Here is a 16,834-nt window from a genome sequence, read left to right on the forward strand (position 1 = left end):
TACAGTATTAAAAGGGAAGGACAGAACTTAAAATATCTTTGAATGGAGTGAGAGTGGTGAAAAGGCCAATGGTCAAGATCAAACATTATTTTCTTTTAACCACAAACAGATCTGTATCATCATTCAAACATTAACTCCAGCTACAACCACAGGACTGTGGACTAGTGGCATCATTTTGTACATAGATAGAAAGATGACAAGGATGAATGAAGTTGAAGGTTATGAATAAAGACCACTGAAATTTAGTGAGAAATGTAAATATTTAGACCATAAACTCTAGTTGCAAAGTCCAATTATAATATCATTGGAATGATGAAAAGATAGAAATTGGAAGATATTTCCTTTATATATTGCAAAGTCTTTGTGTGCCATGGTGCTACATTAATCTGGAAGCACATGGCATGAGCGCTTTTGGAGAACACTGTTTTTCAAAGCCACGTAACTTTTTCTACGGATTTCTGCTAGAAATGCAGTACGGCAAAGACATCTAGAGAAAATAGCACACTCTGCTGTGATGTACATTTTATGACAAAGCTACGGCTATGACACTTTTCATGTACCACAGCATATTGCGATTTACTGATAAGTTTGTGCAAGGTTGTGCAAAGCTGCATACTGTATGTGGACTTGGCAAGCTGTCGATTGAGTCTGAAATGAGAATGTGGCATGCAAAGAGTTAAAGAGATTACTCTTAGCTTGCCAAAGTTGCAATTTTGCCTTATAAAATACACATAAATCCCATAGAGCAGCAATATGTCTAGCATGTAAAGAGTTAAAGGTAAATCCTCAAGGGAAATGGACAAGATCAAGAAACTTTATGTACAGAGCTCTGTAAACGTACTTGATGTGAAGGTGGAGGCCACACTTACTATTGTGGTAGAATATACTGATTGAGAAGGGATCCCAGTCAACTGCCTGTGGCAGTCAAACTGCTCTAGAGTATAATTATGGGATTTGAACAGTACAAATTGGAATACATGTACTACAAGAAAGCAACAAAAATAAAACAGCAACAAACTGTGGAGAGCTTGCATGAGAGGAATAGAAGTGCTCTCAACACTCGAAGGTTTGAACATAAAAAAAGTGTGGTATAAAATCAAACACTGTGCTTTGTTCGATGAAGGTTTCACTTATTTTATTCAGTTTCCAATGGCACAGCACTGAGGCAGAACAGCTCAAAATGCCTGAAGCTGCTAATCAGGTTGCACGTATACAACTGTATGCAATATGACTACATACAGCGTAGATGCTCAGATGCATGACATGTGCACTGTGCAATGTTGTATGCGTATGAAGCTGTCTCGAGAGCTCAATTTTTCAACATGTCCATAATATACAATGCATCACTCTGCTAATAAACCTCATTCATGAGTGTGGAATGATGAGGGCTCTCTTCATCCCCCCCCTTTTTTTTTTTGAAATGAAAAGGTACGACATTCCAGTGGAAGCAGAAACCCCATTTGTACAGTGTGCATGCTTCATGACAGCATAGTGCTACATATAATACATATGGTGTCGTGGGGCACTCATTGTACGCTTTCTCCTGCTACATGCTGACTTCTTGTCTGGGTGCACATACACTATTACACAGTTGTGCCATGATGATGAACACAGGCACATAGCATACCCATGGTAGAATAACATGGAGCACTCGACAGTGTATCAGTTCTCATCTCTCGGAATGCCCGACACGTGGCAAATGAATTACAAGTACCTGTATTCCTTCCCTTTCCAGGCAGGCAAGCCCCCAACGTATTACCATGCTTAACTTCGAGAAGATTACAGCTCTAAGTTTAGTCTGAAAAGAGGGGCAAACGGATGCTACGCTGTTTACTCTGATTACAAATTCTAAGTGAAAGTAGCAGAAAAATCCAGCAGGGTGCGGATTGTACAAACCATGGATTAAATCGGGAAACAAGGGCTTGGGAGAGGCAAGGCCATTGTCTGTCATGATCACTCGTAATGGTATGGAAAAGACATTGCCCTTTTTTTTGGGGGGGGGGAGGGGGTGTCAGCTGATGACATGTATGAACCAAACTTTCAAGGAGGTGGGGGTCAAAGGTGGTGTGGCAAAGGGTACATTTCAGAATGAATTAAAAAACACAACTGTGCAGGAGACTATTTTACTACAAATCTGGGCCTACTGTAAATCAAGATATGTTTCCTACATTAAATTTTTGCAAATTGGAGCCAACAGCCTTTTTTGTGGCATGATATTTTCGCAAATCATCACTGGCATTCACTGCAACAGTGTAGACAAGAACTTTTGCAAATCTTGCCTCTTGCAAAATCAACAGAATTAAAATGCATGCAAATATTCCTGGTTTTACAATAACTTACGAATAAATTTGTATGACTGGTGAGATACCAGCGAAATGACAAAAACCCTACATGTACACATACATGTAGTGTACATCTGTTCGGCAACAATAACTACACAAAATATTTCCCATAGTACCGTAATACTGGGTGCTTGGTTTGATATTAAGGTCACAGCCGACAACCCTTGCATTACACTGTTCATTTCATTTTACATTTATTGCATGAGTCGTGTGCACAAACAATTATCTACCTGTACTGAAATCTACAATGTAGTTCTTATTTGCACCTTCTTGTGGCTTTATCATTCTCTTGAGGTGTGTATAAAATTTTGGACACTGTACATTATATGACTGTTAAATTGATAAAAACAAAATGCACAGAAACACACATGAAAATATTACAGATTACTACATACAATTTGTACATATCTATAATGTATAAAAGTGTGTACCTGTAATTTAGCACTGTGGCTTATACAATGAATGTTGTATGTAGCACATCCTACGATTTGAACATAGTATATCAACTTGCTGTCAACTAAACATGCGTTAAAATGGGAGTACACACAGCCTGAGATTAAAAGATTCCATGACAACAAGGATGCTCACCTGAACTTGTCTACCGGTAATGAATAAACAATGTATGACAATGTAAACTGGCTTGGACTCGGGTTTATAACATAAGATAAAGAAAAAAAACAACAACAAACAAGGTATAGGAATCGCAACTTACTCAGATGAGCACCAAGAAACACTGCTCATGAGAATGCACTAAAAAGCTCCCATATTAACTGATTTATAAAATTGAAAAAAATCATATTTTCCCAGTTTTGATGTACACACTGTAAGAAGGCATGATCTTCTGAAAAAGCAAGAAAATACCAAACAAAACAAATCCTTATACCAAGAGCAGAGAGAGACAGATACCAGAGAGAGGGAGAAGAGGAACGACTATTATTTTGCAGACAAACCTACTAATGGTTCTACTGCAATCATCACCCATATGATGGTATTGGAAGGATTCCATGAGCGATTTTGCAAAGTCATAAAAATGGTACCAGTATGTATCAAGTCAAGCTATGGTTGATTTATTTATGTAGTCGAATGCCTGTCATGAGTGCCTTCACTGGCATACACATGAACTTTGTGCCACGTGTCGGAGTGATATTGCCGACCCATATACTGGTATTTTATGGGTCTCTGCCTGTTTCCATGACAACAAGAATGTTCACCTCCGCTCACTGGTAAGTTTGCATGTCCATCTGTTTCCTGCAGATAGCAGTTATTTGGCAATTTGAAAGTTTACTTTCCTATTGCTGTCACATGTGCACATACGACATTATACAAAAATAAACACACACACTCACACTCACACACACATTTGTATACGTACACAATATACTCTTTGACAATTAGCCAATAAGATACTAGTAACAGAGACTCCGAGACCCAATCCAATCACTCAACGAGCGCACAAGACGTGTGGGCGGAAAAGGTACATACATGTACACTTTATGTATGCTGTTAAAACACATCTTGCACTACTGACCTAGAGCATGGGTTCCTGGTAACATATTGGTTACTTTGTCTTTTATTCAGATCAAGTGTATACATTGTACAAGTGCGAGGGCAGGACTTACATTATCTTTAGGAAGGGCTTCAGTATGTACAATTAAATTCCCATTGCCAGGTAAGCATGTATGACCAATGCTTGTCACTCACGTTACTGAAAGCTTTAATAGTGAAAGACTATGCCAGTCTCACTGAACTGAGAACATGCATGTACAAAGTGATCTGAGAAGAACACAAAATACACAGAGAGGACTTGCAAAACGTGTGGAAATAAAATCCTCATAAAATATACGATGTGTGTACAGTACAGTTGACCCTTGGCACATAAAAGTACATACCTCCATGCAGCCAGCCTCCATGACTGCATTTATTGCAACTTTGATACAATAACTGCAGACCTCTACAACACAGTATATACCATTGATTACCATCCTGAAATTATGTTGCTTTGTATAGAAAAATAAGAGGAATAGATCAGTGAAAATTTTGGGGAAAATCAGATACACCAAAACAAATTATAAAGTGTGGTTTAGAGAGTACTTTAATGACAAGTTGGTATCTCTCTTTGACGTAGGTGTCAAGCAGCCCTCCACTTGGTTTGCACAAAAAAATTAATCAATTTTCATATTTCTCCTGAGAACAATTTTCTTCACACCCATCCTCAGCACAATATAAGAGTGAAACAGATTTTGCATGCCCTCCACAGTGGAAAAGTTATGTATGTGCCTAAATATTTTATAAAAATGAAATTAGCCAAATTTTATGTACAAAACAAATGGATAGTTGCTTCACATCTACATTGTACATCCCACAAAGTTGCTAATATGCCTTACTCTCTAAACTTTTACAATTCACAATTTTTTTTATGTGTTTGACTGTTTTCCCAAATGTTCACTGATTTACTTCGCTGAATTTACTCTTTTCATACAAAGCGAAACAATATCTGGATGGAATTTCCCTCAAACTCTTTATGCGCCATGTTCACATGCCCCACTCAGTTGACAATACAGTTCCCATATATTCTGCTCAAACGTACAAACCCACCCAAACCGATCGATAAATCGCTAAATGTCACAGAACAATGAAAGCATTTCTCGTGATTCCATTCCTGTCACATTAAGCTTGCATTTTATGTGGTGATTCAATATCACGCCTATCGCGGTGTTCCCTACTGGATTGGCGAGTGGATTCTAAGTTTCTATTATTATTTTGTGTGCAAAAGTCATGCTTCTACAACAACGTAACTACTGGTCATCTGAAAGAAAAACAATCATAGATTTGTCGTATAATTTACATCAAAGTAAAGCTTGGTATTTTCTCTACAACTTCAGTCATTACATGTCCAGAATACGTTAAAAAAGCCTATAAAAATGCAGATTTGAAAAAGAGAACGTTTTCCCAAAGTATGACTACAGTTGTGTACGTTTACTGTCTCAGAATAATGTGGCACACAGCGGGTTTACACCATGGCACATAAAGAGTTAAAGAAGACCCAAAGCAGCAAGACAGACAGTCTAAGTACAATAAATACTCACCTAGCACTCTGTCTTGACATATTCGCAGCTGGTTGACTAACAGTGTGCAACGATCAGGGTCTTGGCGGCCATCGAAACTGTCCAGTTCATGTGACACAGTGTTGAGGTCATCGTCTGCATAGTAGAACTGAGCTAGAAGCTGGCTATCATTTCTCTGTTTAAAGACAGAATTAAAATGAACATTTTGAATATCAATGAGATTTTATAACTCATATCCAAGAAAAGTGTGTTTGGAATGAGACCAGAGGTAATTTAAGCAACTTTTATCAAAATACTTTTCAAATTCTAGAAACTTTTTAAAAACATTTTCCTGCGATGAGGCTAGCGTAAGATTGACAATGTTCTCTTTAATAATGTCCTAGTGCCTACATGTACAATAGTTTGTACATTTATTACCAGGTAATCAAAGACTTACTAAATACAAGACACGGGCAAGCCATATGTACATGCTACCGTACTTAGGTGTGCCTTCGTGTTTTCTTGCCTTTTGAAATTTCTGTAAAGTGCACACTGTATGGTGTTTTGCATTACTTTGTGGTACATTCTCAAGATGCATGTGCATCAGACCCCAGCAGTTGTACACTGAGTTTGCACTTAGCAATGTTAGATTTTGCTGTTACAGCTGATCTGTCAGTATCTCTTTGTAAGATATCAAAGTGTTATATCTGGTTCCTATCTAAATATTTTACGTGAATGGATTTGTGGTGGGCTGGTAGAAGACTGGTTGTCCAATAAATCCCAATGGAGATGCATTGCATCCGATAACAGCTCCGGAAGGAAAATTGTTGATACACATAGCTCCTGACCTCATTGGGTATCACGTAGTGTTTATCATTTCAGCAGTGATATCAAAGTCACTTTCACTCTATTAGCCATTGGGAGTACAATTAGGAGGTCTTTCACTGGCTGGTGTATCACTTAATTTACAGCCATCCTCATTCTAGTCCCTTGAATGAAAACAGTATGATGCAAGAACTTCATGGTTGTGTCTTGATTTCAGCAGAAATTAAAGTCGCCCATGGCAATATTGGCACCTCTATCCAAGGCTTTAGAGCATAGCTGCTACTTTCAATATTTCATTCAAATTCCCACAAATCACAATAATGCTGCACTACCAATATCTATAATGGCATCTAAAACAAGGGACAGGGTTTGTTTGTGTTCATTTTCCATCTGGATAGTCCATGTACAGTTGTACATTCAGCTGCACTAGTGGGTTTTCCATTGGGCCTAGCTGTCTATACTTGGGGTGGACCATTTCATTGGGTAATACAACCTGCTCTTCGCAATGAATGAATGAAGCTGGACATTAGCAGGGAGTGTGGGTTGTGAGCATCTCACACACTGGGACTTGAATCAGCCCCCGAACTCGTGCAATTTGATTTAGAGGTAGATACCCTGCCAATGAGCCACCTCACTGTCCTGAACAGCACCAAAACTTGTTTATTTGTTGTCTACTCAACAACAAAAAAAGATATTAAAGTGACATAACCCCCCAAAAGTACTCGAAATTTCTGTGAATTGTAACTTGTATTCAGCAACAGCAAATACAATTTGTATGTGGACCCAATAGAGTCAAATGAAAATTATGTGTATTTGGTGCTATGCTTTGTTGCCAGGTCAGCACTAACATTTGTCGATCAGTTTGTCTGGATGCAGTTCTTATGTGTCGAATACTGATACTCATGCTAATGTCAACAGAATCATCAAAAAGTAAACAAGATAAACTTGTAATCCTACTATCAGGAAGTCCATGCCAGAATGACCTCATTCTACCTTGGAAACATGTTACACAGACTACTGAAATAGAAGTATAACACACAGAAAAGCCAATATTGCATCATTTGCATGTATCACGTGTACTCACACCATGGAGTTTTACGGACCAAAACAAGGAAATTGGCAGAGACTGGCAAAATGACAGGAAGCAGCATAAACCATCAGTCAGACCTTCAGTCACTCAACAGCAAAATACACAACAAATGTGTATGGACCCTGCATACAAGTGTTGTTTAAAATTGTGTGTGTGTGTGTGTGCATACACATTCTGTTTTAATATTCAAGGACTCCAAGGAGGTTTTGTACATGCGCCTCCTTGGTTTAGGTCTCTGACTGGTTCTCTTCAAATCCAACTCCATAATGGGATTCCCCGTATTACATTGTACCATAGTAGCCCATCATGATGTCACACAATGCAGTGTTTCTCAACTATGTCCTTCCTCCCACTATATTACATGTTTCATCAACAAATGCAATAGAGTGAAGAGATTGTGGGACTATCACAATTGCTTCTGATAGTTCACATGCTGCAAATGTTAGTGAATACCGGTACCTTTTCAGATGCATATTATCAGGTGCATTACTGTTCACCATTATTCAGGAAGTACATAATCCTTGTAGACTGTGCTAACTGTGTGCTATGCACATGTCCTGGTACCAGTACATGGATATTGACCATTTGTTTTTTATTCTTTTCATTTTGGTTCTTGGTACATTTATCTTCATTCTACATGTATAGGAGCTAAGGGCCCAATTAGCTGATGCCTATGAGAGCTCCAATCACATTATCATCCTGGAAGTGCAAAATATTCCTGTGATTGGTTTCTTCAGATACATTTCATTACAACTGAACTAATTTAACAAAATCAGTTATCATGGAAATATAGTTTCAACATGTTTGTTGTTATCTATATCATTTTGTAATTGGGATGTGTGCTACAACTGCATTTTTCTTGTAGGCCTATATCAATCCGGGACAAGAGCCATGATTTGATACATTTGTACCTTTTACAGGCATTTTGGGATAGGGGTAAATAGTAGGCCTACAAGCTGATTACACTGTACTAGTGTAAGCAATGCTTTTAATTTTTGAATTTTCAACAAAAACAACTCTTCTTCAATCTTTGAAAGACATCAGAAAAATGTTGAACTGCTTTGAATTTAGCACAAAAATGAAAGATGCATTATTTAAGAATTATTTTGGGTTCATTTTTGGAATTACACATTTAATTTGATTACTTTTGTCAAAATGTTGATGATGTGCCAATACATGCTAGTTAAAATCATCTGTTGCTGAGCAGTTTTTACATTGTAGCATACTTTGCGATTCAAAATAGTACACACATAGTACATTGTACAAACATTTGTGACCCTCATTCTACCATTAAAAGAATTGATGCTTCTGCTGAAACATTATTATAGCATTCTCTCTTACCTCAGAATGAAGAAAGCATATTATGAGCTCTCTTTCAATGTCTGGTACAATGCAACATAATGTAGTTCTTGATATCTATCACATTCCATAGTGTTTGCGTGCTTGTTATGCACATATAGCACAAAAAATAAAGACGAATAACTTAAAATTGGAAAAACCAAAAAAGGAACAGGAAAACACCTGCAACTATGTTCTTACATTAACATGGGTTTAAAGAGCACTGGGGGCAAATTTCAGTTCTGGACAATCAATGAAATACAATGACATGTTCTTTCTCTTTAATACTGAGTTGTTTGTAGTTAGGAACAAATTCCAGGGCATTAGGAAGAACTGTGTATATTATGTACTGTGGACAGCCTAGAGAAGGCCCAATTTTAACAACTTATCACTGTTTAAACCCTTGCAAACAGATAATGATGCTTCCTAAAACTTACAGACTGAGTCACCCTTGGTTGTTTTAATCACTGATCAAATAATGAATAATTGCCCCTTCACGAGAAAAACATTGTGACATATTGTAGTTTTTAAGTCCATCAGGCTGTAGAAGGAAATGCTTTTAAGGAATTTTCCACTTAGGATACAATGTCCCACACACTTGATGATATGAAAAAAGAGTAAGTATGGTATACCAAAGTAACACATTTGTGTTCTGCCGCTGCTAAAATATATTTGATATTCTCCTGAACCTTTGGATCAAATTACATTTCACTGATTTCGTAGGACATGATCTTGACAACTAGCAAATTTTAACTCACAATGGCAAATGTTACACAACACAACTTGTCACAAGTAAAATTTAAACTTAATTTTTTTTTAAGTTTTCTGTACAGAAATATGTTACAAGTTAGTTAGTGCATCCGAAAACCGTAAATCATTTCTCCGTATCAGTAACGTTAGGTCTAACACAACTCGAAGTGTGTTGTATTACTAACTTACCTTGGGTTTATAGAACCATTTTCTAAAGGCTAACATCCTGCCAACATTACATCCACAAATACTGAAAGGTTATTCTACTGTGCAGCAGGCGGGCAGACACGACGCGAGCTCGAGCGAGACGGTTGGTGCACGAGCAATCCCACGGGCCACGGCGGATGTCCGAGCTCGAGTCGTTGTTTAGGCGAGTCCAACAAGATTATAGTAGAGAAGCCAACACCATCAACAGCTAGCAGATTTTACGTCGGTCAAGTAACGCAGAGAGCTGTGAGTAACACAATGAGATGCACTAGTTTATCGATGATTGAGTCTAACAGCCTAAGGTTTTAAACATGCAGGGCATATGGCGAAATCTCTCGTTTAGAGTGTCGGGCGTCGGCGACTCGTACTACCGATTTCACGAATACACCGGTGTTTTCATTAAAAATCCAACGCCGCCGTAATTGGTAATACGTATACACTGTATTCGTCTGCATAGCACTGCATGTGTATCTGTATACCGTATTATACTGGTACAGGTACATTGACCGACTGTATACGAGATCGACGGCGCGCTCATACAGCTACGCAACGTGAATTGCATTCACATCCGTGTGCACGGCGCGCGCACTGCGGAGATCACACTGTGTGGAGGCTACCATATTAGTTACAGTAGCTAGCAGGCGAAATAATGAGCCCGCACCTCATCCATCTCACACACGTACACTCATCTCGGGAGTGTTCGATCTCTTAATATGTTCCTATTCAGTTCCTTCATGCTTTATACTATTTTTTGTTTTTTACATGGTATTTCCCCCAGACATGGCAAAAAGGTATTATCCATCCAATTCTTAAACCTATGGATGAACGTGAACCATTCAGTTACAGAGGTATTACATTGATACCTGTGATTTGTAAGATTTATTGTGATATCATAAAAGAAAGGTTCCTTGAAAAAGAATGTGGATTATTAAGGAGGAACAGAACGGGTTTCGAAAAAAAGGAGTTGTCTTGAGCACTTATATAGCCTTATTGAAAACTAAAAACTCTGCAAAAAAAAAAGATACTTTTGTTTGTTTTATTGATGAAAAAAAAAAGCATTTGACCGTGTTAACAGGATTTTGTTATGGTATAAGCTGAGGTCAATTGGTGTTCACGGCAAGTTATATAACTCCGTAAAGGCTCTTTATCAAGATACTAAATGTACTGTAAATGTAAATGGTAATCTTACTGATTTTTTTAATGTGGATCTAGGGGTAAAACAAGGTTGTCTTTTGTCCCCAGTCTCCAGTATTTTCATTAAGGATATGGTTGATAGTGTGAGGTTGTGTAACAGAGGTACAGTGGTTAGGTGATGATATGTCATATGAGACAATGTCTAACAGGTGTTAGATATATAAAACATCGATATGCTTTCAAGTATATGCAGATAACATTGTGGTAATTGCTGACAATGAAAATGATCTTCAGTTGAAGCTTGATTGAGTATTTTCGTGGGCCCAGAAGTGGAGGATCGAATTTAATACAAAACTCAAATTGCACACTTCAGGAGGAAAGCCCAATCAAAAACCACATCTGTATTTTATTGTAATGGTCAAAAGCTTGATATTGTTGACTCATACAAATATCTTATTGGATTGTGGTTTGATGATTTCTAAGTTTACAAAAAGGCACCGGAATATTGGCTCAATCCGCAACTAAATTTATAGAGCCCTTGGAGTGGTTATTAGTGAATTTAAATTGATTGGTGGTTCTCTGTTTATGACCTACAAAAAATTGTATACGATGCTATGATTTTGCCCATATAGCAATATGTAAACGGTATTTGGGGCTAAGATGAATACTCAGCCATTAATAGTGTGTTGTTGTTTTTTTTATATAGCATGTCGTTTCTATCTGGGAGTGGGGAAATATACCCCTAATGATGCAGTTATGGGTGATATGGGTTGGGATCCCCCTTGTATTATCAGTGTCAAGCAATTGCTAGGCTTTGGTGTGACCTGAGTAAGTATAACTGACCGTTACCCTGGAAAATTTTTCTTGTGGACTAAATCCCTGGCAAATAAAGGTAAAAAATATTGGTGTTAAGGTCAAAAAAATTATTTGCAAAATTGCAATGTTTGCATGCATGTTGAACTTTTGGCTGAGCTTGTTAATTAGTACACAAATTTTGTGAGCACCGTATCCATATAGCATGTAAATCATTTGTTGAAAATAAGTTGAAATGCTCACTGTTTGATGATAGAAGGAGAGTTCCCCAATCCAGAAACAAACTCAGAACTTATCGTAATTTCAAACTCTCTATGAATACCTCTAGATATTATGTTATTCGGTGTTAGAATAAATTTAATAGGCGAGCATTAGCTTTGTTCAGAAGTGGTTGAGCCACTATTGCCCTTGAAACCGGACGTTACAAAAATGTCCCATATCATACGTTGAAAGATTTTGTATAATTTGTAATTCCGATGATGTAGAAGATGAGTTTCATTACTTAATGATTTGTTGTGCATATAGATGATTTCAGATCACTATTCAGTATTATATGAGAAAGAGATCCTATACTTTTCCTGAGTTGCCTATTTACCAACAATTCCTTTATCTATAATGTCATCAGATTCACAGTGCTGTCAAGTAGCCAATTTTGCCAACTTTATTTTAACGTGCCGTAATAATTCATCATATTCCCACAACTGAATAACTCTTTCATGTATTACTTAGCCCACCATCTCTCTTTTGTTGGACGGTGTTAAATAATTTGTTATTATCTGTTGTATTATATGATATATTTATATATTTTGTATTACGTTTTATGTCTGATGATAAAGAAATAGACTAAAACTAAAACTAAATCTATAGATGGTGTTACCAAAAATCCCAAGGAGTGCAGGATTTTTGGTGTTACTAATCGACAGGTTTCATGTTACTTTAGTATTGAGTATTTTTATTATTATTTTTTTTAGCATTTACAGTAATAGATGTACTGGACAGACCAAAATAAATGGGGAAAAATCACCCACTGAGCTTCACGTTACGTTCCAACTTATATGATACGGATAATAACTAACATCCTCTAAATAGGCCTATAATGCCTCAAGAAGAATGAACTGGCCTAATAAAGGATATATCTGCATTGTTTGTTCCATAATTATATCTGACCCGATTTTAATCCTTAACTCACACTTTGGAACCTGATACAAAAGGAAAACTTGTACTCAACCAAAGGAAAACTGGCACTTTAATCTTTCACATTTTTCCTTTCATTCTACATCCCCATCCGTGTGGGGTGCCACCACCAACCCCCCCCCCCCCCGATTCCACAAGACATTATACATGGTCATCTAAATTCTTTCACATTCACCAGTAGGCCTAAATGAAAGTAAAGTGTACTTTGAGTGTCATTCGACTGATCGTAAACAATCTCGAACCGAGGTTTCGTAGACGATTGGGTTAGCTTAGATTTTCACGGTAGGCCTACTATACCAAAAAATATAAAACCGCACGCACTGTGCTCCTTGCTCATAATCACGGTATGCCACTGCTCTGTGCGTGGGCGTCTAGAGGGCTGTCTGTTCATCAGGGTGAGATGGAGCGTAGTCGGACAGGTGTGATGCGGTGAATTTACACTCAGCAGAAAAAAAAAGAAAAGAAAGAAACTTAACACTCTTTTTCTCCAGCACATACTTTCCATGGAAGATTTTGATCAAAATTAATATGTCATATATACCATATGAAAGATTATCTAATTGGCTATGTTAATACAAAGGGACATTTCATGCATGAGTGACCACATTGATTTTTGTCCTGCAAGACACAAAAGTAACAAGGCAAGTTCCAAAATGTGTCTCTCCCATTCACGTAGAAGAAATTAATGTATTTCTAACTCCCGGAAGTTCAGTGACCCCGCCTATGACCTTTGACCTTGTTGTGAAGCTCCCCAAGGGACATTTACCAGCCAAGGTTGGTCACAAACGAATATATGGATAAAAAATTATGAGCCATAATCGAAATGCGCTGTAAAAAACTTAACATAGGGCCCTAAAAGTTCGTTGACCCCTGTGTGTGACCTTTGACCTTGTGATGAACTTCAAGTCCCCAAAGACATCTACCATCCAAGTTTGGTCACAAACGGACATAGGGATCAAAAGTTATGAGCCATAATCGAAATGCGCCATAAAAACTTAACATCGGGCCCTAAAAGTTCGTTAACCCCTGTCTGTGACCTTTGACCTTGTGGTGACCTTCAACAAACGGACATAAGAATAAAAAGTTATGAGCCATAATTGAAACGCGCCGTAAAAACTTAAATTGGGTCCTAAAAGTTCGTTGACCCCTGTCTGTGACCTTTGACCTTGCGGTGACCTTGAACTCCCCAAGGGATATCTACCATCCAAGGTTGGTCACAAACAGACATATGAATAAAAAGTTTTGAGCCATAATCAAAATGCGCCATAAAAACTTAACATTGGGCCCTTAAAGTTTGTTGACCCCTGTCTGTGACCTTTGGCCTTGTGGTGACCTTCAACTCCCAAAGGGACATCTACCATCCAAGTTTGGTCACAAACGGAAATATACATCAAAAGTTATGAGCCATAATCGAAACGCGCCGTAAAAACTTAACATTGGGCCGTGAAATTCATTGGCCCCTGCCTGTGACCTTTGACCTTGAGGTGACCTTCATGTTTGGCAAAATGTGTAATTTTGTATAACCACTCTTCCCTCCAAGTTTGGTTGAAATTAAAGTCCTCAGTAGAGAGTTATTCAAGTTTTTGTAGCGTTACGGACGGACGACGGACGGACAGACGGACAGACGCCGCAGGCAACAAAAATCGCAAAAGTCGCAAAAGTTGACATTTTGTCATTCATTTGTAAAAACCCTTAAAGATATAGCAATGTTAACAAAGAGACCAATCTAACACAATGAGAGACATGAATGAAATAGCAAAAAATAAATTTTTGTCCCCTTGTATCTCTTTATAATTTATTATCCTCAAACACAAAACGAAATGGGAAACAAAAGGGGAAATAGTTTTCTGTCGAATCTGGCTTCGAATGACACAGGGAGTAAGCCGTAAAGGTGACAAAATGGACAGACTTCCTTCATTCCATTCTTTTGATTTAGGAATTTAAGAATTCATGAGGCAAATTCGAGAACCAAGTATTTTTTTTTCAAAATTCCTTAATTTGAAATAACATCTGAAGTTTCTGCCATTTTAGTTGATATTGCCTCTTTCATTCCATTTGAATTTGGATTTAGACAGAAGATTCTTAATTTTTTCTGTCATTTTTCGCCTTTCTTTATCTTTGCGGGTTACAAAGTCATTATAGAAATCAAGATAGCCCTATTATGATTTTTTAAACTTATTTTTCACTTTTTATTGTTTTGACTTAAATCATTTGTTGTCATTGTTATGACATGGAAGAGCACATACCTATGAATGACAACTCGTTCATTTTTGCAATTTTTACTTTTGTGCTTTGTTGAGAAAAATTAGTGTGTTCACACATGCTTAAAGTTTGCCTTATCATTGACCTACCAGGATTATAGCAAATTAAATTACCTTCAGCATGGTTTATAAAACATTAATATCCATCCAAATATTCTATGAAAAATATGAACTTGAAAAAGACGGTGTTTACTTCTTTTTCTTTTTCTTTTTCTTTTTTTTTTTTTTTGCGGAGTGTAGACCTAGAGCGGCTACTGACCGATGCAATGTCTGCGGTACCGGTAATACCAAGGAGTTGTAACTCCAACTCCTTGGTAATATCAATAGCTCACTCACGCAATTCACCGAACGCTAACTGTCTTTGATAAACAAATTCTCACGCAGAACCCCTAGAACAGAAAGGGGATAATAATAGTAGGCCTACATTATGCTGTTTATGTAGAATTACGCTGTGTTGAAATTATGACTTTATACGTTAATAAGTAGGCCTACGACCTGTACTACAATGCATGTTTGTATCACATTGCACCATTTTAAATTGTCAGAGTTCCCGTCAGAGCTCCTCTTATATTTGACCACCTTAACTCGTCAGAGCTCCCACCTTGGGAGGGGAACACCCCTGCCACGCCCAACCCTTCGATCCCTTTACTCCAAACTCCACACTCAAGGTTAGCGACCCTGCAATGTCAAGAGAGTGTCTGTGGCCGACTTTAATTAATGGGACAGTGGATGAAAAAAGTTGGTGTATGGATTCTTAAAATCACTCACGTATCTGCAATCATTACTAGCATTTGAATTGTATGTGAATCCTGCATATGCGAGGCCCTGGTGGGAAGGAAGACAGGTGTTGGGTATGAAGTACACATTTTCATGATTGGAATAATCATGCTGACGCAACAAAATGTGGAACTTCGGTGTCGCAGCCAAAAGTGAGAAAAGGTTAAAATTATCGCTTACGTAGCCGTGATTCAATAAGCAGTTTAAGTAATAATAAACTGGTTTTTCCCCGTTTACCACCATTTCAACATTTCGGGGCTATAATCCGCTATAGCCAAGAGTAAGGTCGATGAGAAAGGAGAATTATAAAGCGTGGTTTTCATGTTTTGGGTCGGCCAAATGTGAATTAACGTAGAAATGAGTGATTAAATCACGGACGCGTGGTTTATTTGAAACAGGATATTGAACATAACCACACAATGACAAAAATGCCACGAGGATTTTCTACTTTGTATGTGGCTGGAAGGATCATATTAAGCAAGAAATGATGATTCTCAGGTTATTAAATTTGGAACTATTACTCCGATAGAATTAGGAGGAACATAATGTTTCCCATCTCAATTTTCAGAGGATAGATATCAATGATATTATTTGCTATATGCACCAGTCAAAAGTGAAATTTCTTGAACGGAGACTAAAAAAAAAAAAAAAAAAAAACTGGACAGACAAACTTTCATTGGTAAATAAGACAATTCGTAAGAAATTCCTTTTTTGATGTCAATATCTATATCACAAAAGGTGATATCTTTACATCATCAAACAAAACTGATTTCTGATGATTTCTAAATCTCCACTGTTATGTTGAACAAATAATTATTGTATTGCGCCTATTCTTGATACCACAGTAATGACTACTGAAGAAAATACTGAAGAAGAATGAAAAAATAGAAGGAAAATGGAATCAGTGGGGCCTAGAGGTCAAGTAGAAATGGGAGTAGGAATGAGAAAAAGAAGTATGAAGAGGGAAACAGCATGTTTTCTCACATTATAACTCCCACTAGCACTTTGAACAACTGAGAAAAGACCAATACATGTATGTACAGGATGAATTATGTAATT

General features: G+C 37.5%; 1 protein-coding gene across 1 annotated transcript in view; it reads right to left on the bottom strand.

Annotated features, from left to right (window-relative positions):
- The window catches only part of LOC139744453 (lateral signaling target protein 2 homolog), a 35,502-nt gene extending 25,828 nt beyond the window's left edge, over positions 1–9,674 (bottom strand). The window contains exons 1-2 of the mRNA XM_071654889.1: positions 9,579–9,674; positions 5,429–5,582 (exon numbers count right to left, since the gene is read on the bottom strand). Coding sequence (XP_071510990.1) covers positions 5,429–5,582; positions 9,579–9,614 — 190 coding nt within the window. The 5' untranslated portion in view covers positions 9,615–9,674. The remainder of the gene's footprint in view (positions 1–5,428; positions 5,583–9,578) is intronic.
- Between the last annotated feature and the right edge of the window lie 7,160 nt (positions 9,675–16,834).

This window comes from Diadema antillarum, unplaced genomic scaffold (assembly GCF_040938485.1).
Source record: "Diadema antillarum isolate AM-2024a unplaced genomic scaffold, OU_Dant_1.0 seq00001176_RagTag, whole genome shotgun sequence".
Taxonomy (NCBI): domain Eukaryota; kingdom Metazoa; phylum Echinodermata; class Echinoidea; order Diadematoida; family Diadematidae; genus Diadema; species Diadema antillarum.